Below are 27,495 nucleotides of genomic sequence, written 5' to 3'. Positions count from 1 at the left end.
ACTACTCAGCAGTGTGCATCCACGATCCCGCCCCCAGGTCTGTTGTGAGATAGGAACTCATTGAAGACAGTGGTGTACGGTGGCGCAACTTCGTGGATTGGTTGAAGTTAGACATTAACACTGTCGGATGCCGGCTCAGTGGTCTAGTTGGTTAAGCGCCTGGCGCGAGACTGATAGGTCCTGCGTTCAAATCTCGCGGGGGGAGGGATCGTGGATGCGCACTGCTGAGGAGTTCCATACTAGGAAGAAACGGCTGTCCAGTGCTTCCAGGTTTTCCATGGTGGTCTAGCTTCGATTGACTCATGATTTCAACCAGTGAAATTCCTATTTTACAAAAAGTAAAGATAAAACCAATTAGTTGATGGATTTGTTTTTCTTTTTTTTCTTAGGAAGAGTTTCAAATATCCTTAACATCATGAAACACATTTAGTTAATGTTTACAACTACAGTCCATCATCATTTATATGGATGTTTTCACGGAGTTTTTATATCTTCAGCTAATGGTTCTACAATGCATGTGAAAATATAAAAAATTAAAATAAATAAATTCCCAAGATAAAGCTATGATCAGTGGAGCTTAATTAAGCCACGAATAGGGCAGACAGTCACCCACCAGTAACAATGAATGCTAGTCGCGTAATGATGATGATTGGCTAAAATTAGAAAAAGTTTAATCATTAGATGGAAACTCTCAAAATGATTCGGATCTGTTAGCTAGACACTGTCAGCAACAACCTACTATGGGAGAGAACATACAAGATTCTAGCCGAGGAAGAAATTAGAAAGAAGCGCTGGAAGTGGATAGGACACACATTGAGGAAAGCACCCAACTGTGTCGCGAGGCAAGCCCTCACTCGGAATCCTCAAGTCCAAATAAAGGAGATGAGGAAGACCAAAGAACACATTATGCCGAGAAATGGAGATAGACATGAGAGGAATGAACAACATTTGGATAGAACTAAAAAGGAAGGCTCAGGACAGATTGGGTTGGAAAATGCTGGTCGGTGGTCTATGCTCCACTGAGAGTAAAAGGCGTAAGTAAGTAATTTAGATGAAAATTCAGTAATTTCAAAGTAAAAGGTTCATTGTAAAGTTTGAAGATAGTGAGTTCATTCCTTAGTTACGTCATGGATGTGTACTACTGAAAAATCTTAAACAATGATCCAAGAATTGTTCAGTACTTCTTGATTTTTAACTGTTGTTTAATTGAGGCCGCTCTTTATTGTGAAAGTTCAAAATAAAGCGTTGATCGGAAATATTCATTTAATTAGTTATGTCTTTACTGATATAAGCAATATTAGACTGGACAATACAAATAAACAATCATCATTTACTCTAAATTTAATAAATTAACTGATCACATACATATTTACTTTAAAGTATGATAGACACTGGACATAAAAGAACAATGTTTGATTAAACTAGGATCAAAACATACTTAATCAATCATTTTATAATAATAATAATAATAATAATTACTGCGGTGTATACTACTGATGTCGATAGATATATAAGTAGTATGTATCATCGATCGAAAGTGAAATACCTGACAGTAGAAGATCGAAGAAAAGAGAACGAGAACAGAGAATGATCAGTGTGGAAACGTAAGAACAATGAAATCTGAGACGATTGACATGTATTTTTTAAATTAAGTATTTTTTTTACTGTATGGTTCTTAGATTTTACTAAGTGATTCTGTAATTTTGTATTCAACTACATTTAACTGTCCTCATTTATGTTCTCGTTCACTACACTATTACTGTGTCATTCTATTTATATCGACAGATATAAGTAGTATGTAACAGTAAAAGAAGGTTAAGAAGATCGGACTGAAGGAAATCGAAAGGGAAACATAAAGGTATTAAGAATTTGGGAAATGACGAAAGATGTAAGGGATAATTAATAGAAGATTTACAAATGAATTATTCAATGTATGATCTACATAGTTCATCAAATAATAATCAAATTAATCTTATTCACTATACTATTAGATGGTGGTTGGAGGTAGTCAACAGGAAACCCTGGACCCGAGTTTCGTGCTATTTGGCACTCGTCAACAAGGTGTACCTGTAATGTTAAGGGAACTGGTGATCCCTGACGGATTCGATGCCGTATCACCCAGCTTCACAGTCAGAGACATTACCACTGAGCCATCCGGGCCGCGATCAACCTCTTGTAGGATTGAGATGTAGCATTCGATCTGCACTAATAAGGACTTGACACACATGACATTGGTCACCATCCAGTGATCAATCAATTGTGATCACTATGCTACTATTTAGAAAGAACATATGATTAACTTGGGTAAATAGAGTTAAGGGAAAACAAAACATAATCGAAAAGCATACAGTTACCAATATCTTCTACATCATATCATCAAGATATATTACAAATAAAACTATAAATTCAAAACAAAACAAAAAGGATTGTCTAAATTCTAGGTAAAGTAGCCGCCATGCATAGACAATTGCGTCATTCAGTTGTCATTCAATTGTTTATGATATATGAATTATGATATTAATATAATTATTAGTTTAACTGTATACAATATTACAATTAATCTATGTTAAGATGTGACTGTCTGTAATTGAGACTGAAAAGTAATAACGATTGTTTATGGATATGTAATTAATAATTAGTTAACAATAGACAGCTTTGTTTAGTTTGATTATGAAGCTCCTCAATGACACATACACATACAAAAACAACCTCATACCAAGAATAAAACTTAGGATAACTGATTCTCGTGATAGATAACATTAAAATTTTAGATTATTGGATCTCAACATTGTGATATAGTGATGAAGTGCTGCAAGGAAAATCTATAGGCTCTTGTGTTGATTCTTGACGCGATCGCAGATATACACACTAGTGAGTTTTGTAAGTGAAAGAAGTTGATATCCAGAGCTCCTTGTTTTTCAATGATGTCTTAAATGATACCGATTTGTGACCAAATTCACTTGGAAATCAAACTTATGATTCATCTTGCAGATCTCTTCGAAAATTATACTAATCTCAACACAAAGTAAAAGAGGAGAGGTGTCCATAAGGTTGGTAACTTCATTAGGTAAAATACCGCGATAAAAAATGACTAACTAGAGAAATCGCAATCAAGTCTCATCAGGAAGAGGGTTTCTCACAAAGAAGAGTGATAGCTGGGTCTTAGGAAGCTGACAAAATTTCAGGCAAACATGAAAACATTGGTTATAAGCATAAAGTATGCCCTAACAAATTGCGAGACACAGATCTCTCAAACAACCATATAAACAAGAAGATACAACCTAGTCTAGCTTTAAACAATTGGAACACATTGAAAAAATTATGGATTCAAAAGACTAACTTCATAATGATTGTTGAATTCAATTCATGTGAATGAGCTACATGCCTACTTACTAGAACTTGCAACGATACACGAAGTGTTAACTAGATGAAAAACTGCTGCTTCTACGATAATCATAGCATCCTTTGAATTAAAGAAGGAAAAGATCACAATAAATGTCATACATCTCAATCAATACACTCATGATGGCAGTGAACCTGACGACAAACATCAGTTCAATGAAAGGTAGAAATTTCTACGACAGAACTCACAAACAAAACACTTCATCATCCACATGCACCACCTCAACATCATAATCGGGATCAACAACAATGGATATAAGAGCGTAATCGGGCAACATGTAATAGGAAAAATAAACGACTGTGATGACAGCTTAGCATATATATAAATATGCTTCCAACAAAATGGTTATAGGTGACATCATTCTCCATTACAAACACGTACACAAAGCTATATGCGACTCACCGGATCACACCACAAAACACCAAATCAACCATATCTGCAACAACTGAAAATTTACGAGGTCCATGGAATATGTAAGCACACAACACAGAGAGGAAATCATTGATATATCTGGTCGTCGCTGATTGCTGTGTCGGAAAAACGCTGATCACTTATACTCGGAACGAGGGACATCTGCAATTCCCACGACGCGAAGGTAAGAACACAAGACTGGTATAAATGAAGATTAAGTAGCCCCAAAACACTATGACGACGACGACGACCCTAGTCTAAAATACACTCATTCATATACTGATTGTACGCCCATTTTAATTAATAATTAGGATTAAATAACATACTCAGTTATAACAAATCACTTACTGAGCATAGTTCACGTCAATGGCATACAAGAATATCGTATATTATATAGAAGAAAATATCATAGTGGAAAAACAAATCAAATACTACACTGAAATATCCTCATGTTGAATCAAACGGATGTATTGTTGAATAAAACTCAATGAGTAATTCAATCGAAAATTGGCTTTTCTTCCCATCATATCAGTCATCCACTCTACGATCACCATCTGGTGGTGGTACAGCTGAAACACAAGCTCAACAAGCATTGCACAACTCAACAGGCGGTCTTACAACATTTTCACACGAACGTTCTTCGAGATGTTTAGAAAATCAATGACTTCGAGATAGCTCTCAGCAATAAGTTACAAGCCTCAGATGATCTATTAGAAAAGGAAGAAGGCAATATGGAGAACAACTGTTATTGAACAGAATCAAAGATTCACTAGATGAACAACTATCACATCAACAAACTGATTTTCGTTGGAATCGATCACTCACCGATTATTGTTGAACAATCGATTGAATGCAACTCATCATCAAATTACCTGATTATGAGATAGCATTCGACAGCGTTGGGAGATAACTTGTGCAATCATCCTCGACATTGTGAAGTACATGAGAAGACTATCATCAACATGCGGAAAGATGAGGTTGCTCATTCTCATCTTTTATTCTTCCGGTGGTTGGTTGAATTATGGAGATCTACACATCTCAGCAGAAGCATGGAATAAAATGGACAGATTGAATGCAACCAAACGATTTGGACTTCGCAGATCACCTAGCTCTCCTATACTATACACATACCAACAGATACAGTAAAATACAAGCTGTGTAGTACCAGTAGTCTTTGTAGTAGTAAACCTCAACATACATAAGGGAAAATTCGAGGTCCTCAAACACAACACAGTGACTGCCAATGGAGTCACATTTGATGGAGAAGCATTGGAAGAGGTGGAAACTTTCACATTTCTGGGAAGCATCACTCATACACGAACAGGATCTGATACAGATGTGAAGGCAAAGTAATAACAGAGTTCCTACAACTGAAAAGCTTCTGCAAGTTAAAATAACTGTCAACCAACATCAAAGTCAAAATCTTAAATACGAACGACATGACAGTTCTACTGTATGTAAATGAAATTTAATGAACTACCACAACTATCATCAAAAATATACAGGTACTTATACAAAGATAATTAGAAAAATACTCCATATCCATTGGCTTGAAATCTTCAGGAGCAACCTACCGTGGTAGAGAACCAATCGGCTACCAACTAAGGAGTAAAAACGAATTCTGACAACTACTTAAAAGAAGCATCCACGATACAGATGTTAACAGATCGACGCCTATGGATGAAGAAGTGTAATAGGCTTAACTTAGTAATTAGGTAAGTTACAACTTTTCCTGATTACGATTAGAGAAATCTAATTTATTTTGATACGATGTAAATGTTAGGAAAATCTTGTTAATTATCTTGTAATCTTTATTTCGATTTATTTTGGTTTATTCATTTGTGAGGAAACAATTTAAATTCATATTCATACCACTTTGACTGTAAATTGCTTGTCCTAACGTATAATTACAAATACTTATTTAATTAACCAAATGGTTGTATCTTATGAAATCTACATTGTAATATTACAACACGAAAGTATTTTAGTTAGATGAAAATGAAAACCAGGAAACACTTCAACAGTACCTATCGGCAAGCTGACCAAGAACCGGATTCAAAACTTTCAAGCCTCACAGTGAACCCTTTACCTTGAAACTACTAATTCTGAGTCTAATAATTGACATTTGTAGTTTCAGCCAATCATTGACATTATGCGACCATAATTGATTGTTATTGGTGAGTGACTGTTTGACTCACTCACGACTTGATTAGACTTCACTGATCATGGCTCTCCTTCAGATCTTTGCGAACTTCCTTTCGATTCTAGTTTTTGGTAAGCACGTGCATTATCGCGGACCTATTCAAACGATAAGGATATAGCGTTTGACGTTATTTTAGTAGTTTAAAGCTTTGAGTGCTCAGTTTAAAGTCTAATGGTCCTTGGTCCAATCCAAAGAGGGGCTGTAGAAGCGTTCTGATGATGGGTTTCATACCTAGATGAAATAGCTATTCTGGTTTTCAATAGTATTTTAGCTAAATTGAATTAGCAATATAAACTAGGAGTAGATCAATGTTCTTAAAACTCCGATACTAACAAAATCTATTTTGTTGGTGGTTAGCGATCGTTTCGGTCAGTGAAATTATCAAGTCGCCCTCCACAGTCACATTTAGTATTTTAACTATACGTAAAAATCACAAATGAATGAAAAGACATTTTGAGTATTTAAATAGTCTTTTAACTTTGATCGAACTCGGTCTAAACCGCAATAACTTTTCATATATTTTTCTAGAGATATTATATCTGAGAGCGTTATGCAACACATCCGATATTCTCCATCAATAATAAAGTTTACAATTCTCAATTCCATTATCAAATATAATTCAAATCATATTTTCAAAACAATCATGATATTTAATGATTAATTTCCGTCTGTGACAATGATCTCTGAACAAGAATTTTAGGTCTTTCTAACGTATACAGGTATCCTTTTGTACAATATCAAAGGATCTTATATTAAAAATGATGAGTTTTAGAGATTTTCTGGTCTAAAAGATATTTCATTCTTGAGTTTAGATTGATATGAATGAATCAATGTTAGACCATCATTGAAGTTAGGACATTAAAACCGTCTAGTTCCAGCTCAGTGGTCCACAGGTTAAGTGTTCGCGTAGGAGACCGAAGGTTCTGGGTTCGAGTTCCGCTTACAGGATCATGAATAGGCATTACTGAGGAGTTTCATACTAGGATGAAATAGCCGTCCAATGATTCCAGGTTTTCAATAGTGGTCTAACATTGATTTATTCATGATATCAATCTAAACTCAATAATCTTCAAAACCTTATATTGATATTTCATTCTACTAAACTTATCAATAAATTCATCATTAATATAAATTTTTGTGATCTGTGTTTATCAATAGTTTCCATTTTTGTTATAAGTTATAACATTAAATAAACAAACCTATTTGAACATGTTCAATGAAAGGTAATCACCATGAGAATAAAAGAAACTATTTCTAGTCAAAGTTTTATTATTTTGACCACTGATGAAGAGTTTCAAAATAGGACGAAATGGTCTTAATCATTGGAGTTTATATATATGATAAAAAAATCCCCTTAGTGTTTAGTTTATTAGAGATTATCAAGTTAAATCTTTAGTTTCACCAAGTATAATTCAACGAGGTAGAACATCATATAATATTATCCTAATAAACAGATAAGATCTCTTATATGTCAATATTTTCAGGTAGTTTTCGAATGATGTTCCTATAGTCAGAAGTTGAATGAAAAGAGATATATGACAATAATTAAGGTAATTAGTCGTTATCTTCTTTATATGTTATGATGTGATAACTAGCTGAATAATTGATATATATTTTTCTGATGGGGTAGTGAATGGTAGTTTTTAAGGAGCCCGAGACTTAAATGATATAGCTATTCAATACTTGCTAGTTTTCAATTATACACTAACCAGAATCAATCTGTGATCAATGTGTAGAGGTTCTGCATAATTAGAAAATGATAATTTTCAAAGCTATAGGTGGCATTATTTTCCTCTCACAAATGCGTACATAAAGTTACATGGGTCTGTTTGGATCACACCACAAAGAATCAGATCAATCATATTTGCACCAATAAGACATTCAGAAGATCAATCGAATATGTGGCAACCAGGAGGGGAGTTGACATAGCTTCAGATCACCACCTGGTTGTGGCTAAGATGAAACTAAAGCTAAAGAAACACTGGACAAACAGTATTACAAATGTTCACCACAACCTTCCTCCAACATACTGACAAACTGAACGAGTTCAAAATAACTCTCAACAACAGGTTCCAAGCCTTACAAGACCTACTCAAAGGAGAAAACTACTATGGAGGACAACTGGAAAGGGATCAGAGAATCACTAGCTTCAATGTGTCAAGAGGTTTTGGGCCGCAAGAAGCATCTTCATAAGTAATGGATCTCTATTGAAATCCGAGACAAGATTCAAGAAATAAAGTGCAACACAGCAATTAACAACAGCTGAACAACAGCGGAGAAAGCTGAATACACAGAAGCAAACAAGCAAGTGAAGAAGAGCGTAAGAGCCGACAGGCAGAAATATGTGGAAGAGCTAGCAATGTGTTATGTCCCGAGAAGCATAATGAATGGCAACTTTTGGGATCCATTTATGGACCAATACTATACTTATATTTTTATCATGTAATTGTTAAGTTACTAAACTATTTATATTTATGTCCTTTTTATTATGAGCTTTATTTTGACCTATGAACTACTATTGTACGATTCTTGAATGCCCTGTCTATTAATTACTACCTCCCACATTCACAGTCACTTTTGGCTAGATCTTGTACGAATATTATTTTCCACTTTATGGTACGATGTGGTCTGTTTGATTTGTATATAAACTCAATATGTTTGAAATAGATGATTCGCATAGTGGAAGATGTTATTGGTGTTCTGGATTCAACTCGACGGGCTAGGCGTGTGGAAGCACCGATAAGAACTCTAGACTACTCGTACTGGTTTTACGCGTCAATGGTCCGATCGATAATTCACTGCTCTCTAATTGGTGGTATCATTACGTATAAATTAACAGGGAACACGGGTCACAAGTTATAACACAATGACGGGAAAAAGCTGCAAGAAAAGGAAATATAAAACAACTATATGAAACAACGAAAAAAACTAACAGGGAAATACAATAAACCATAGCGATCAGTCAAGGAAAAAAAGTAAAGCCAATCACTGAGATCCAGAGCAGAGTAACAGATGGCTGGAATAATTTGAAGAACATTTGAATAGGCCAGCCCTACTGAACCCATCGGATTTCGAAGCAGCACACACAAACCTTCTAATAGATGTCACTACACCAACGACTGAAGAAATCAGGATGGACATCAGACAAATCATGAGTGAAAAAGCAACAGGACCTGACAATTCCTGGACCAGATTAAGGACATTCAAATCAACAACGACGAACTGATGATATCCTTCGATATAACAGTGTTATTCACCTCAATTGAACCAAGGTTAGCAAAAGAAACCATATCCCTGCTCCTCGCCAACGACACAAATCTCACTAAGTACACGAATCTTCAAATTCAAAGTCTACTAGAACTCATCGATTTATGACTAACAACCTATTTTCAATTCAACAACAAAATCTACGAACAAACGAAAGGGACACCAATAGAATCACCATTATCAGGACTGATCGCAGAAGCAGTGATGCAAAGACTAGAAGCCGCGATATTACCAGTAATCAAGCCAGAAATTTGGATTCGCTATGTAGACGACACATTCGTCATCGTCAAAAAGAACGAGCTGGAAAACACTTACAAGCTGATCAACAACGTCTTTGATGACATCAAGTTCACAATGGAACAGGATTCAAAAAACAAAACTACCATTCTTTGATATATTATTCACTAGAACTGTTAGAGTGATCCAGAAAATTTCTTGCGGAAGACAAGCAAGGATCAGGAAACACTAAGAAGCGTTTCATCCAATCAGCGTTCACTTGAAGTTTTAGCCAGAAATATCAAGGAAGTGAAACGTCACATGTGGTGGTTCTGATTGGCTGATTGCTACACTGCTACTATGTTTGGTAGCATTTCCAGAATCTTCTAGCGACCCAAGGACATTTAAAAATATTACAAAAACCCTGTATTTTCTGTGTTAAAATGAACCTTGGAGTAAACTACTTCTCGCATACTTTGCGTCTTCTCTTTCGTTGTCCAGGTCGCTGTATAGTTCCAGCTTGAGGGTTACAGAATAGCTTAGGAAACGAATATAGCGTTCAATTTGCAAGACTTATCAAGAACCGACACAGGAAAACTGGAAAAACAAGTGTATAGGAAACCGACCCATACAGATCAAATTCTCAACTACAATAGCAACAACCCAAGAGCTCACAAAATCAACTGCGTACACACTTTGTACAAAAGGGCGAGGACACACTGCAGCACACTGGCAGCACGAAAAAGTGAAGAGAAATACCTGAAGGACGTATTTCAAAAGAACGGCTACCCAATCGACTTCATCAAGAAATACCAACAGCACGCAGCATCAGAGCCTAAGTCGAGCACAGAAATCAACAAAAGGATTGCCCTACCATACATAAAAGGGCATATCAGAAACCGTAATGAGACTGATGAAAACCTTCGGGATAGGTGTGGCACACAAACCGACAAAATCACTACAATCAATCCTATGCAAACCAAAGGAAGACAAATCAAACATCATCTACAAAATAAATTTTGCCAACTGCGAAAAACACTACATTGAACAATGCGGACGCTCCCTTCACCTTCGCCTACATGAACACCAATTAGCAGTCAAACTCCATGATACTTCCTCACTTGTATCAATACACGTGGACAACTGTGGATACTCATTCGACTGGAAAAATGTGGAGATCTTGGACAGAGGAAATTCCAAGGATATCAGAGAATTTTTAGAAGCCTAGCACTCAGGTCAATCAGCAATCAACAAGCACATTGAAATCGATCCAATTTATGAACCAATGAGGAAAATTATGCACAAACATAGGAACAAAAATCAAACCGATGGGAGATACAAACAAAACAAAAAAGTAAACAATGACAAATTTAAGGTCAATAAGAACCAATCAACATCGAGGTGTACAGAACAAGCTGTGAAATGCATGTGGAGAAATTCACTTCTATCTGAAGTTTGTGCTGATGATGTCGTTCAGAAGAACGATGAAAGCTCCACGACCAAACCATCCAGCTCAGAGAACGAAACTCCATCAAAACCTGACAATATACCAGCCGAAGCATTAAAGTCAAGCATAGAAGCAACTGAAAACATGCTCTATGTTGTATGAAGGAAGATTTGGAAGGAAGGACAAGTGCCGATGGACTGGAAAGAAGGGTACCTCATCAAGGTACCAAAGAAAGGAGATCTCAGTAAATGTAGAAAATACAAAGAAATAACGCTACTATCGGTACCAGGAAAATTTTCCAACGGAACGTTGCTGAATGAAATGAGAGCTTCAGCAGACGCCCAACCTCGAGATCAACAGGCTGGATTTCGTAAGGATCGGTAGTACACAGACCAAATAGTGGCGCTACGGATCATCATTAAACATTTAGTTGAATGGAACTCGTCACCATACGTCAACTTCCTTGACTATGAGAAGACGTTTGACAGTGTGGATAGGAGGACCTTATGGAAACTTCTTCGACACTATAGTGTACCTGAGAAGATCGTTAACATCATCGGGAATTCATACAACGAACTACAGTGCAAAGTGGTGCATGGAGGACAGCTGATAGACGCATTCCAAGTGAGGACTGGATTCAGGAAAGTCTAATTACTTTCGTCCTTTCTCTCTTCTGGTGATTGACTGGATTATGAAGACCTCGATATCTGAGAGAAAACACAGAATACAGTGAACAGATTGGACGCAGCTAAACGATTCGAACTTCGCAGATCACTTAGTTCTCCTATCACATACACACGAACAAATGCAGATGAAGACAAATACACAAGGGAAAAAGTAAGATGCTCAAATAGGACACGGAGAACACCAACCCAACCACACATGAAGGAGAAACTCTGGAAGAGGTGGAATGTTTCACGCACCTGAACAAGGAAGATTCGAAGTAGACATGAATGAAAGGGCAGTATTCCTACAGTTTGAAAACTCATGCAAATCTAAACAATTGTCAGCCAATATCAATTTCAGAATTTTCGGTACGAACGTCAGAACAGTTCTACTATACAGAGATGAAACTTTAAGAACTACCACAACAATTATCAGAAATGTACAAGTAATTATAAACAATCGTCTACTCAAGATACTCAATGTCCGTTGATCGGATACTATTAGCAGCAGTCTATTGCGGAAGGGGACAAACCAGCTTCAAACTGAGAAGAAAATTAGGAAAAGATTTTGGAGGTGAATAGGACACACACTGAGGAAATCATCAAACTGCATCTCGACACAAGCCCTAACTAGATATCCTTAAGGGAAACGAGAAAGAGTAAGGCCAAAGAACACACTACATCGAGAATTGGAAGCAGATATGAAAAAGATGAATAGTAACTGGAGAGGATTTCCCAGGACAGAATTGGATGAAGAATGCTAATCGGTGGTCTATGCTCCTCCATGAGGGGCAACAGATGTAAGTAAAAGTAATTCTCAAAGCGTCCTGTTATTTTACCTGGAAGCACTAAAAATTAGAATATTCTTAGTTCAAAAATATTTATTTATATACACAAGTGACTTGCTATGATCCATCATTTCCATTCAGTAAAGAATGTACGCTTACTCAACCAGGTAACCAGGGTAAGAAAACTATAAAATGAGTAAGAATCTTTCATCTTGTTCTGATGAAGACTTGAGAGTAGTGATCTTGAATATAGGTAAATAATTGACTTATGATATTTCATCCATACTTGGCTTTCTCATTTATCATCCTCTGTAACTAGATCATATTCATGATATTAATTCAATGGAGAATGAAGTGTACAACTCACATCTATTTATATCATTGTGATGAAATTATAGTTCAATATAGGAACATCGAAATTCTAAATCAATTACTTGCTTTCCACGGAATTGATTTTTATGCAATGCTTATTGTGAATTGATTATTTTTTCTCTCTTAATGAATAGGGTTTTCAATAGATTATTTAATTAAATAGTAAAGAACAATTAGGAAATCTCTATAGAATGATCATTAGTGTGTTTATACTAATCGTTTATATTATCATATTGATAATTCATATTTATTTTGATAGAGAATAACTAAACTTTATGGTTATAGAGGATTTTAACAGTTGAATTCATGAATTTATATAAGATGGTTCAACATTGGAAACTTGGAAGTACTGGATGTTCTTTTAGTCTTCGTATGAGATTCCTCCTCGACAGTAAGCACCCACAAACTGGTATGAGTGACTCGAACCTATGACCTTCTGTTTCGTGAGATAACTCTTGACCTCTAGATCACTGAGCTGGTATCCAACGGTGTTAATGTCTAGCTTCAGTCGGTTCAGTTGTCTAGAGATAAAGCATTTGCTCACGAGACATAAGGTCTTGGATTTGAGTCATGAGTGCCAGATGATGGACGCGCATTGTTGATGAGTCCTATGCTAAGACTAAACGACCGTCTAGTTCTTCAATGTTTCTAATGGTAGTCTAGTTTAGATCGACTCATGAATACAACAGTTAAAATTACTACAATCTCCACAAATCCTTATTCTGATTATAGAGGATTGGCAAAGAGTGTTGACGTTTTTGGTTTTATACTGATCTCTCTTTCTATTGAATTAACTAATTACCAAAATAATAACCAATAACAAATTGATCGTTTATAATTAGTATTCAGTGAATTTAATCGATAAGATTTAAATGTGTAGTCTCACATTAGTCTTTCAATATTAAGTGGTCGGATTCAATAGATAAGAAATCTTGAGTAAACCCTTATTTCCTGTTTATGGAACACTTCAGTAATATATGTATATTCAAGAGCAATAAAAAGTTGAACTTTCCAACTATTCAGAAGTTGAAGTAAGCTCATTATTTTACCTTTAAACTGTGACCAGCCGTGACCAGTGGAGCTACTCCCTGTCGGGTAGAGACAGATATCTATCTCGGTACAATGGGACATGGTCGCGCAATTTCATGGATTGGTTGGTGTTAGACATTAACACCATCGGATATCAGCTCAGTGGTCCAGTAGGTTAAGCGTTCACGCGAGGGACTGAGGGCCCTGGGTTCGAATCCTGCGAGTGGGATCAAGGATGAGCACTGCTGAGGAGTCCTATAATAGAACGAAACGGCCCTTCAATGCTTCCAGGTTTTCAATGGCGGTCTAACATCAATTGGTTCATGATCTCAATAGATTTATTTAGTTAATTGTACGATCTAATGTTTAATTTACTTCTGCATGAAGTTTGTACTGATGATGATATCATTCAGAAGAATGATGAAAGCTCAATAACCAAACAACCATCCAGCTCAGAGAACAAAACTCTACCAAAGTGTTTGATTTATCCAATACACATATACATACTAATGACGGTCTCCAAGAGATATTTCCTGAAGTTCTAGTGAGAAGCAGTGAACAGTGGAGTTCAACCAGGTCTGTTGTGAGATGTTAACTCACCGGATTATTTGAAGTTAGACGATGACAATGTTGGATGCCAACTCGGTGGTGTAGAGGTTAAGCTCTCGCGTTCGAGACCGATAGGTTCCGGGTTCGAATCTCGCAGGAGGTGGGATCGTGGATGCGCACTGCTGAGGATTCCCACACTTGGACGAAACTGCCGTCAAATAGTGCTTCCAGGTTTTCCATGGTGGTCTAACATCAATCGGTTCATGATCTCAACTGTTAAAAACTACCATAATATCCACAAAACTATTTCTGACATATACATACCTTAATGTATATATATACTTTACATTATTGTTTAGTGCCTTGATTTAAATTACCAGTTGTCTGAATATAATTGTTTTTCTTGTTCTTGTTCTTCCTCTTATTATTATTATTGTTATTGTCGTTATCGTTTGTTTTTTACATGATGTACGTACTTCAAATGATAGATTGTTTATTGGTCTTTAGAATTGGATGATTTTTTTTTAGAGGACAACAATGTTTCCTGTTTTTTTTTAGTATTAAGTACCCTTGTAAAAATTACTATTTTATATTTTGGAAAATCAAGAAAAGAAAGAACATTTGTAAAAGATGTCTAACTTGGTCTATTGAAATTTACTTGGTTTACTTGTTTTACTTGAATCTTCCTATTGATGTTTAGGACTGCAATTGATCAGTCTTAGGTTGAAATATGTGCATTCTGTGAGGATTTCGTCTCTATAGCTTTAAATCACAAGCTTTTTAAGCAAAGATGGATAGTGGCTAGCAGGGGAATCCAGGATGAGCGTTTCATCTTATTTGGGACTCGTCAGTTGGATCTACCTGCATTCCAAAGTTGACGTTCACTGTGGGACTTGGATCCAGTACCGTTTGCTTCAAACGCCATCGTGTTGTTTAGTTAGTTATTGAGTCCTGATAGCCACCTGTTTGTGCAATGAGGATGAAGTTCAAACTAATTTGATGTTGTTTTACTTGTAACAGGACGAAATGTGCATTCTGGATTCCACTGCTAGCCACTATCCACCTTTGCTTAAAAAACTTGTTCTATTTAAGTTAACATTGATCAAATCCTAGTAGATATCAGTATATAGGTCGGTTGTCCGGTTGTAAGTGGAATCTAATGTAATTGAACACTGGGATTTCTATTTAGTAGATTACAAACTACAGATGAATAATAATTTTATTCTTATTACAGAAGGACTCTGAAAGTTTTAATGAGAATCTTTGATTGATAAAGTTTAACCTATTGTAGAAATTATAAAGATTATTCGTCGTTGACAGTAAATGATGTTTATGTAGTGATGAGAATGAACTGAAATTATGAATGTAAAGCACTGAATATCAACTAAGTGATCTGAAGCTTCAGGATTCGACCACTGACCGTGACATGGATGAAATTTGTTAAAGAGTACCATATTAAGACAAAGTATCTGTTCATTATTTCTTGATTTCCAGTAGTCGTTTAGTTTAAGTCGATTAATAATGTCAACAAGCTCCTTATACTAATATTAATGAGAAACCTCTGAACGAGTTCATTTCATGAATAACTAATATAATTTGTTAAAATGGTCAGAAATACTTGCAGCTTATAACTACATTCATTTATTTTGAATGATGAGCACTTTAATGTCGTGGAAAATTTCAACAGAAGTACAGATTTAAATTTATCTCAGATAAGACTATAATTTATGGAAGAACCAATCACGTATAAGATAACAGGTCTCGGAGTTGGGCGCGAAATTCACTCATCCAATTGGTCAAATAGCGTATTGACATTTAATTCCTTACCTTAACCATCAACTGTAAATCATAATTCTAATTCCTCACACACTGGGTTTATAACCCTCATTTGGTCCTAGTTATGAAGTGAACACTCTCAAAGTCAGTCAGTCTAGCGTCGCTAAAAGGTCGTCCATAAATTATAGTTTCACCTTATCTCAGTTTCTTCTATTTGATTCATATATTGAACGTATTATCAAAACACATTTGATCAGTTGACATTTTAGATTACCAGTTGTTAATAAGATAAGATCAGATGACTTTCAATTTGATTTAATAAACTATTAACAAATTACATAAAGATCCTTGAAGATTTTAACAAATAATTCCATATGGTGGAGAAGATTTGTAGTTCAGGTGGATGATTTTGGTGGTTTTGTTCTCTGAGCTGGATGGTTTGGTCGTGGAGCTATCATCGTTCTTCTGAAAGACCACGACCAGATCATCCAGCTCATAGAACAAAACTCCATCAAAATACTTCCATAGAAATTCAGTGTTAAGTATCTAGGAGATTTTGATTGAGAAATCGTTATAAGTAGATCACTAGAATAGTCAGATTCTGATGATAAGTAGAATATGGATAAATACGATGAAACAATAAAAAAAAGCATATATTGATAATATTTAGCTCAAAATTTATCTGAAGTCGTAGAATAAGTGGAACTATTCTATTAAGATTGACTTTGGTCTACATCCTTCAACGTTTTTAACAGTTTTTTTTAAATGGAAAACCTGAAAGTACTAAACGGCTGTTTCATCCTAGTATGGGACTCCTCAGCAGTGTTCATCCTTAATCCTGCCCCGTGAGATTTGAACCCGGGACCACTAAGCAGGCCAGCATACAATGGTGTTAATGTTTAACTTCAACTAAATCACGAAAAAGTATGGTACTAAATGTATTCATATTTTCAATTCAGTATTTATGGGTCGATAATGAAAATGGAAGAAAAAACTTATTTTAGAAAAATGTGCCCTCTATTTTTCCCTTATAATTCATACATACAAATTGTACGTCTTTAATTACTTAAATTGACTACATTTTTTTTCACTTGGTTGTACGTGATGTATTATGGAAGTTCGATAAAATATTCCCTATATGTGTGTGTGTTGGTGTACTCATGTGACTGTTTCAAAGTTCAATCCATATTTATTGCTGTAACAATAAGAATACAAAATATGGCTGCTAGAACTCAATGAACAGAGACTGATCCATGAAAATGCAATTTGAAAGATCAGTGTCAGATATAGATTAACCCTCAGTAGTACAAAGTAACTCTAGTTCGTACCCGGTAGGAACTGTTAGTTCACTCTAGACTCTGGATATGCTTTTCTGAAGATAGGTCCCAGCCGGTATGAAATGTGAGAGAAGAGTATCCTGTTAATCATCTCCTGCCATTTAATATGAAGTAATCAGACGCAGACGTAAAGGCGAGGATGGGCAAAGCAATTGAAGAAAATATGCAACTCAAAGCAACTTTCAACCAATATCAAAGTGAGAATCTTCAATACGAACGTCAAGACAGTTCTACTGTACGGAGCTGAAACTTGGAGAACTAATACAACCATCATCAAAAATAGTACAAGTATTCATAAACAATTGTCTACGTAAGATACTCAACGTTCATTGACCAGATACCATCAGTAACAGCCTAATGTGGAAGAGAACAAACCAGCTTCCAGTCGAAGAAGAAATTATGAAAAGACGTTTGAAGTGGATAAGACATGCATTACGTAAATCATCAAACTGCATCACGAGACAAGCCCTAACTTGGAATGCTGAAGGGAATCGGAAAAGAGGAAGGCCAAAGAACACATTATGTCGAGAAATAGAAGCAGATATGAAAAGGATGAATAACAACTAGAAGGAGCTAGAAAGGATTGCCCAGGACAGGGTTGAATAGAGAGTGCTGGTGGGCGACCTATGCTCCTCCATGAGGAGTAACAGGCGTAATTAAGTTAGTAAGTAATCACTATAAACAATCACTCGACACAACATTCAGAACATTTGATGCATAAGAACTTACTTCATCTGTTGGATCATAGTACTGTTCTAAATATGGATGAGCTAAGGCATCTTCAACTGTTATACGTCGTGATGGAACAAAGCATAGTAATTTGTCCAATAAATCCAGCGCTATAATAATGATTGTTGAAAAGAAATGGTCAACAATAACATGATAGCATATTAAATGATTGGATGTTGTTAGTGGAAAAACATTTACGCATATTCTATATTTCTGCCTGATGAAAGTTATTATTCAGTGAAACTATTTCAGTGTTAGATGTGTTGAGATAATCAAAAAAAACCCCTTGCTCAACCTAAGACTGTAGCAACAATTCATAAATACAATTATTTGAGGGAACTAATCACACCTCCCTGTAGGATGTAAACCTCTATCATTCGATGGCACAGCTAGAAACTTTACTTTTTACGTCTTTGAGTTACGACTGGTTTATCAATGGGATAGAGGTAGGCATACTGGTGTCTAGTGACTTAAACTGGTAGTTACATTGCAACATGATCAAAAGAATTCAGTTGGAATTAAGGCCGAAATAGCATTTTAGGATGAAAATATAAATCATAGTCTAAATTAAATGTATTCGAAAGGAATCAGCGAATCTCAGATGATAATTACGTGTTTCGGTATAGAATCTTTATTGATAAGACAAAGTTTCACACAAGAAAGAGCCCATCATCAGTAACCTATCCTTGATTTGTTATGTAAGTGCTGGTTTAGTCGAGAGAATTACGTCTAACTTGGCTGTATAAAACGTCTTTTCGACAGATCTTTTGAGTCGACCTGTTATAAGGTCACCCGCTATGTCCCCTTTAAAGTCTAGTTTCAGATTCATCGTTTTTATACTGACCGAGTCACGATTTCTTCTTTATTAAATACATTCTAGTTAAGTTTCAGCTAAAAATATTTCTTTTTAATAGTTGAATTCATGAATCGATGTAAGTTAGACCATCACTGGAAACCTAGAATTATTAAACTGCCCTTCCGTCCTAGTATGGGACTCCTCGACAGTGCACGTCCACAACTCCGCACGCAGGATCCGAACCCAGGGCCTTCAGCCTCGTGTGCAAACGCCTAATCTCTAGACCACTAAGCCAGCATCCAACGGTGTTAATGCCTAACTTTCATCGATCCATGATTAGCTAAACAACCATTCATCTATTGTCTGAGGTAGATATATGTCTTTTCTCAACGCCGATTGGACTCAACTGGTCACGACTTCTAACTAGAACTTCAGGAAATCATCTTGAAGCCAGTCACTAGTGAGCTCTAGATCAAACCATACATTCAACTAACAAAATTACTACAATCATCACAAACCGCATTCTGATCAAAAATATTTTTCATAGATCAATTTCTTATGTTTTATGTCAATGAAATAATAATAATAATGATAAATTATTAGTTGCATAATATTGAACAACGTTGGAAATACAGGTTAATGTAGACTGAATCAATTGCTAAAAGTTTGTCTTCAGTAACCAACCTTCAAATTTAACTCATCATCATGAAACATCTAAAATGATCAGAAACAAATTAATAACAAATAAAAGCTGAAATTCAAAAAAGCATTTCTTACCTGATTCACTAGCGTATGGATATAATTGTTTCCATGGTACTTTTGTACGATGTGGCAATGATTCTAAATAGGCACGAGCCTAAAGTAACATAAAGCGAATGGTAAATATTTCTTTCTTAATACGATTACAAAAATTTCTCGATAGTAGTAATTGAATAAAATCAACTGATTTGAACCATGTTGGTAGATGCAGACTACTCGGTTGGGGTCCGCGTGACTATCGTAACCAATGGTTGAAGACTCAGAGTAACATGGCTCAGAATCGATCACACTGGCGGCGGTGTATACACTCTCTGTCTTCCCTTAAACTAAGAGATTAAAATCGCTTCATATCATTCTTTCTACGAACTAATTCTTTCTTCCTGTACCATATCCCTATTGCAATCTTTCTTTTATATATTACCACCTCTGAATTAACAACTTCTATGAATGCGGTGTTCATCTTGCTGTGTTAATGATGTGTGGCAACTTGGACCGATGCATATATTTGCCTGGTCGTACGTTGTAGCTGACTGACTGACTGATTTGATAGGTAGCTGTAGTTTATGTAGTCTATTTCATCCCAGAATACATTCATTATAAGAATGCTAATGATAATATCTGGTTGCTGAAACTGAGTCCGATGTGAGATAAACTTTATATACTAACAACTTTGTAATGCAATAAAATATCAGAGGAATTTCGTCAATCAGATTTATTTATAAAACATAAAACTATTCAAGCGCTAAACATAATCTAAGTTCAATAACACTCAACAAACTCCGCAACCCCATACTGAAAATTATCATATGTTAACTAGTGATTAGCTTGGAGAGGAAGTTCTTTGATATTTAGTGAGAAACCATGAACAGTAAAGTTAAACAATGGTCGGGTGTGCAGAAGGTACCAATAAAAGATGACCGCCTAATAATGAGGGATTATTTGAAAATTAAACTTTATATCAATGGATCCTGACTCAGTGGTCTAGAGTTTAAGGATATCCAAGTGATACCAAAGGTCGTGGGTCCTATCCCTGACAGTGGAGCTGTGCATGAGTTGTGTTAGGTAGTCCCACACTGGGACAGTACAACTGTTCAGTAGTCCTGAATTTTCAATCGATGTCTAACTTAGGTTTAAACTCAACGGTTGGAGTTAAAGGGTCTTCAGTTAGAAAAGTTATGGAGTTTCGAAGTGAAAGATGAGAATCTTTGGAAATCACGATGTTAGTACCAGTTCTGACAATGAGAGCAACAATTAATGCAGGTACATGGAATGTCTGTAAAATCTGAAAGACCAAGACGATCATTCAAATTGCTGCGGAAACAAAAAGGACGACCACTGCACGCAAATTGGAGAGCATCGGAAGAGGTGTAGTTGTATTTCATCATGAGGTAGAAAATACATGACACACACAAGTATTTACGCTGATCCTATCCAAAGAAGTGCGTAATGTACCTATAAAATAAAAATCTCATGGATCCAAGATCACTTGAAATAAAGAAGGAAAAGATCACAATAAATGTCATACATCTCAATCAATACACTCATGATGGCAGTGAGCGTGACGACAAACATCAGTTCAATGAGAGGTAGAAATTTCTACGACAGAACTCACAAACAAAACACTTCATCATCCACATGCACCACCTCAATATCATAATCGGGATCAACAACAACGGATATAAGAGAGTAATCGGGCAACATGTAATAGGAAAAATAAACGACTGTGATGACAGATTAGCATATATATAAATATGCTTTCAACAAAATGGTCATAGGTGACACCATTCTCCATCACATACACATACACAAAGTTACGTTAGATTCACTAGATCACACCACAAAACACCATATCAACCATATCTGCAACAACTGAAAATTTACGAGGTCCATGGAACATGCAAGCACAAAACACAGAGAAGAGGTCACACGATCTACGATCACCATCTGGTGGTGGTACAGCTGAAACACAAGCTCAACAAGGATTGCATAACTCAACAGACGGTCTTACAACATTTACACACAAACGTCCTTCGAGATGTTCAGAAAATCAATGACTTCGAGATAGCTCTCAGCAATAAGTTACAAGCCTCAGATGATCTATTAGAAAAGGAGGGAGGCAATATGGAGAACAACTGTTATTGAACAGAATCAAAGATTCACTAGATGCACAACTATCACATCAAAAAACTGATTTTCGTTGGAATCGAACACGCACCGATCGACCGATTAGCAACACTACCGATAGTCTTACTGCACCGAGGTCATACGTGGAGAACTACTGCAACCGTCGTCAAAAGAGTACAAGTATTTATAAATAGCTGTCTACGCAAGATACTCAATATCCATTGGCCGGACACCATCAGAAACAGTTTACTGAAAGAGGAAACAAACCAGCTTCTAGCTGAGTAGGAAACTAGGGAAAGATGCTGGAATTGTGTAGGACATACATTAAGGGAATCATCGGACGACATCATGAAGTAAGCTGTAACTTGGAATCGTGAAGGGAAAAGGAAAAGAGGAAGACCAAAGAATTGATTGTTTGGGATCAGAATAAAAAATCAGATCGTGAAGAACTAAAGATAGATTTGGTAGCAGATTTCTCGCCAGCGTACTTTGCTTCACGGGGGTAACAGACGTAAGTAATTTAACATCTTTATCTGCATGTTACATGGTTGTTTAGTGTAGTCAATAGAATAACGTTTTTATGGATAAATATAGACTGTCAATCCTATGTATATCTTACCACATTACCCCTTAATTCTTTAACCAATATCAAGACAATCCGTAATGGTTAGTATCACAAGAAACTGCTAATTCCTCATACTAATATATCTATCTATCTATATATATATATATATATATATATATATATATATATATATATATATATATATATATATATATATATATATATATATATATATAACTCTTTTGATCGTCGCAAAAAGGTGAATGTTTTCAAGGTCATTTTACCGTCGCTCAAAGGTCGTCCATAAACTATAGTCTCACTGATTACAGTTTGGAACTATTCAGCAATGTGAATACATAAATGATTAGACATGAAGTCAACCCTCGATTTTTTAGAGATAGAATTGATTTTGGACTAAGTAATTTGGAAACTAACTGTTTACAATTCAAATTTTAGTTAATTAACTACATACATTAGAATGACCATTAAATGTGATCCAATTCGTGCCATGGTTTAATACCACAAGTCATTATTTCTCAGTACGAATTCAAGAATTCATCTTGAAATTAGGCACTGGTGTAAGCACATCTTTAACTCTTGTATAGGTGAGTTGCTTTTGAATAGTGTTTCACCACAAAATAATTCATCAGTAGTTAACAAATAATAAATATCAGTATAGGGGTTGTGGAGATTGTTAAGTTTTTGATTGAGATCATGAACCGATTGATGTAAGACCACCATTTGAAACCTGGAAGCACTGGGTGGCCGTTTCATCTTATTATGAGACTCCTCAGCATAGCGGATCCACGATCCCGCTTGTGGGATTCGAACCCGTGGCCTTCAATCTCGCGCACAAACGCCTAACCTACTGGACCACTAAGCCGGCGGTGGTCTTACATTAATCGGTTCATGATATCAATCAAAAACTTAACAATCTCCACAACCCCTATACTGATAATTACCATGTACTCAGTAGTGACTAGCTTCGTGAGAAAATTCTCAGAGTTCTGGTGAGAAGCCTTGACTAGTGGAGCTAATCCGTGTCGGGTAGAAACAAGTGTCTACCTAAGTACAATGGAAGATGGTCGCGCAATTTCGTGGATTGGCTGAGGTTAGACATTAACACCATTGGATGCCGGCTCAGTGATCCAATAAGTTAAGCGTTCACGCGCGAGACTGAAAGCACTGAGTCCGAATCCTGCGAGCGGAATAGTGGATACACACTGCTGAGGAGTCCCACAATAAAACGAAGTGGCCGTCCAGTGCTTCCAGGTTTTCAATGGTGGTCTAACATCAATCGGCTCATGATCTTGATCAAAGAAATAATAAACAGGTGAATTCATGAGTCAATTGAAGCTAGACCATCCATGGAAAGCTTGGAAGCACTAGATGGCTGTTTTGTCTTAGTATAAAGACATGAAATGTATAACAATGAATTAATTTAATGTTATTTAATGCTATAATACTACTAAAGAGAATTTTTAATATGATTTAAATATTGACGACAATGGATTAACATTGGAATTCAATGATAGAAATTCAACATATTACTTATGATAAGAGAATAAGTATTGGAGAAGTTGGAAATTTCGGCACTATTTTCATAGTTACTATCATTTATATCTTTATTGGATAATTACTAGTTAACTAGACTACTACGTTGCTTTACTCTGTTTATCGTAAGCTTCCGTTTGACCCATCAACAATTGCTATATGTCTTAGTATTCTTCAATTATTGCCAATCAATAATTTATAGTTATGCCCATCTCACAAACACTTGTGGTGTGACGTTATTCAACATGTTATGGATATAAGCAAATCAGTGCTTCAAACAGCTGCTAGGCTGGTTAGCTGAAATATAGTAATATTGTACTGGTAGCTGGTCTACTGTCTTTTCTATAAACTCAAGGCTGGAGATATGAGAAGACGTGAGTATTAGCGGATCAATAAGAGCAAAGCTCAAGGTTAATTGCGTAACATGTATCAAGATTAGGGTCTCTAGGCTTTAAACGGAATAGCAGACATAGGGTGGAAAAAATTCTGAATGGTAAACCTGGCAAATGATACAGATTACGTCAGTTCGACATGACAGTGATCGACGTAGCACTACCCCATTTAGATAATCTTAGATTATAACGTTAGCATGAAATTGTCATCAGCGTATCATGTCGGAAATTTATACATCGTAGAAACAAAATTGGTAATTCAATGATCATGATTATCTACAACATTCGTATTGGTGTGCTAAAAACCTTCATAGCTATATAAAATACCTTGTGGGCCAGGGTAATTCTACATTGGTTTTCAGGAGAACCAGATACCATCCAGAATTTCACGTGACAACTCAGACAGTAAAGCTCAATTCCGTTTAACAGCATAGTCAGACACTATCCTGGATTAAGTTTTATAACCCGAGCAGTACAGCTTAATCCCGCTTCACAGGAGAACCAGACACCGTATAGGCTTTAACGCTACAATCTGAATAGTACACCTAAATCCCGTGGTACAGCCACACAGGTACCAAGCACCCTGGTGGATCATTCGCGCCATTCATATATACATTCAAGTCACATGTATAGTTATTCCGATCAACGATCGCATGAATCAATTATGCATAGCGCGAACAGGCCAAAGTTGGCCTATTCCGTTTACACAACAGTCAAACTCGTTAATGTTAGCAATGGCGACATGCCTTACAATGTCCCAATGACAATGGCCCTTGAGAACACTGAAAAGCAACCATCAGTATGAATGAAATCGGTTAACCAGCTAACCAATTTTGTGCATGAACAGTCAGCAAAACTTGTCAAAGCAATGCCAAACCATCCACAATACCAATGGCGAACCTCCAGTCTCATATGAAACCTTCAGCACTACACAACCATATAGCTTTATAGCCTAAAAACTTTCATAAAACGTAAAGTAAATAAACAAAACTCACTTTAAGATTTACAATTGTTTCAAAGTCTTCTTTTGATGGTGAACCTAAAACTTGTAATATCAAGTTTAATTGATCAATATCTGTTATTAATGTTATCATTTTAAGAAATAAAAGTGGAAGTATGTAAAGGAAATAAATTAAAGATAAATAGATCATTATGTGGGAAGTGAAATCCGAGTCACACGTCTGCGTCGTGCCTCCTGGATAGTGGGACGAATGACTCATGAACTAGTGTGAGCGGTAACCCGAGTAGTGGAGATCGGGCTAATTACCCACCCTTACCGATATCCACACTCTGATTACGAAACCCACGGAGAAACACAGCACAATTACATTTGGGTTGGAAAACGACAAAAAGTTATAAAAGTGGTGCATATAACATATGGAGTTGCTTGTCAAAGAGCAAACTCCAACGGATTGCAAAAACAGCTATTCTAGCCCCGGTAGTTGTGCCGTGCTTTGGTGTGGCCTGTTTTATCTCCAGAAAGGTCTACTAGGTTTCACAAACTTGTTTGGCTGGAAGGGAGGGAGATCATTATGTAAAAAATGCAACTGATGACATAATAGAGAATGGTCATTCCTGATGGAGTTTTGTTCTCTAAGCGGAATGGTTTGATCGTGATCACTCCTTGTTAAACTATATGAACTTATCGATAAACATGAATGTTAGGAGTTCTAGACTGTTATGAATTTGGTGGAGTATTATTCTATAAGCTGGATGGTTTTAGTTGTGGAGTTTCATTGTTCTTCTGAACAACATTATCAACATAGACTTAAACGCTTAAACACTGACTTTTCAATCCTCATAAATCTTCCTACTCTTGAACTCTGAACAGAAAAAAAAAGAATATAAAGTTGGAAGTACAGAAAAAGTTTCATTTTAAAGATTTAGTTTATCTACAGAAAATAGTGGCACTTAAAAGACTAGATAGGATCAGAAGTTTCAGAACAAGATTCTAAAATTTGTTAGCCTTTAATAGCGAGTTAGTTTTCTACGGGATGGGGTCGCTAATCCCATGCCCAAACCTCCTCCTTTATCCGGGCTTGGGACCGGCAGTAGCCTCCGGAGGGACTCCAGGAGGACTAAATTATTTTCCAATTCATCGTTTCCTTGAAACTGTTTAGAAGTTGTTTTTTTTAAGGAACATTAAGTGGCTGAGGTATATTCAGAATATTTCTTTGGTTTCAGAAGAGTTTCCCAAAGAATTATCAAGAGTTCTCAAAAGAAAATATAATATCTGTCTAGGTATTTTTTTCTTATTGATTCAATGTTTAATTTACATCCAATAACCGTGAGGGGGTGTATTTTTACGTTCATGGTTATATAATATACCCTTGTGGGTCAGGGTAATTTTACATTGGTTTTCAGGAGATCCAGACACCATCCAGAATTTCGTGCGACAAATCAAACAGTATAGCTCAATCCCGCTTCACAGGAGAACCTGACATCATATAGGCTTTAACGCTACAAACTGAATGGTACAGCTCAATCCTGCGGCGCAATCACACAGATACCAAGGATCATGGTAGACCTTTTTTTATGTATTAATATCAATAATGAAAGACCCGTTAAGTGATCAAACAAAGTAACATATTGATAAATTTGAACATTGAATAACAAAGGTATCCAAGATGAACATTTTATCCTATTTAAGATTCATCATTTGGATGTGTATATGATATCTTAGTGTAGTTTTTATTCATACTGAGACCTAAACCTAGTACCCTTTGTTTTGATTTAGTGCATTAATGGATTATCCATTGAGCAAACTAATACAAAATAGAGAAATACATATTATGTAATATATGTAATTAAAAAAGAAAATAAAAGGATACAATGTTTTCCAGGGAATAGAACACGATTACTAAGCATTTCAGCCATAATACAACCAATTGACCAAATATCAATTGCTTTAGTATATAATTTCGATGTAAGCATTATTTCTGGTGCACGATACCAACGTGTAGCCACATACTCTGTTAATGTACCCGATTGTTCTGATTCTGGATCAGCTATACGAGCTAAACCAAAATCACAGATCTAAAAAAATATTTGTAAAATAGACGAAGAGATCAACAATTGAGAAGTGTAGTATTGAGGAAAAGTTTTTTTTGTTA

General features: G+C 36.0%; 1 protein-coding gene across 1 annotated transcript in view; it reads right to left on the bottom strand.

Moving 5' to 3' along the window:
- Window positions 1-27,495, bottom strand: part of MAPK1 (Mitogen-activated protein kinase 1) — a 111,436-nt gene that overhangs the window by 10,688 nt on the left and 73,253 nt on the right. Inside the window, exons 6-9 of the mRNA XM_051216542.1 lie at window positions 27,214-27,418; window positions 25,378-25,457; window positions 19,766-19,844; window positions 18,193-18,302 (exon numbers count right to left, since the gene is read on the bottom strand). Of these exons, the coding sequence (XP_051067139.1) occupies window positions 18,193-18,302; window positions 19,766-19,844; window positions 25,378-25,457; window positions 27,214-27,418 (474 nt within the window). The remainder of the gene's footprint in view (window positions 1-18,192; window positions 18,303-19,765; window positions 19,845-25,377; window positions 25,458-27,213; window positions 27,419-27,495) is intronic.

Source organism: Schistosoma haematobium, chromosome 4 (assembly GCF_000699445.3).
Source record: "Schistosoma haematobium chromosome 4, whole genome shotgun sequence".
Classification (NCBI taxonomy): domain Eukaryota; kingdom Metazoa; phylum Platyhelminthes; class Trematoda; order Strigeidida; family Schistosomatidae; genus Schistosoma; species Schistosoma haematobium.
This window is presented reverse-complemented; position numbering and strand designations above follow the sequence as displayed.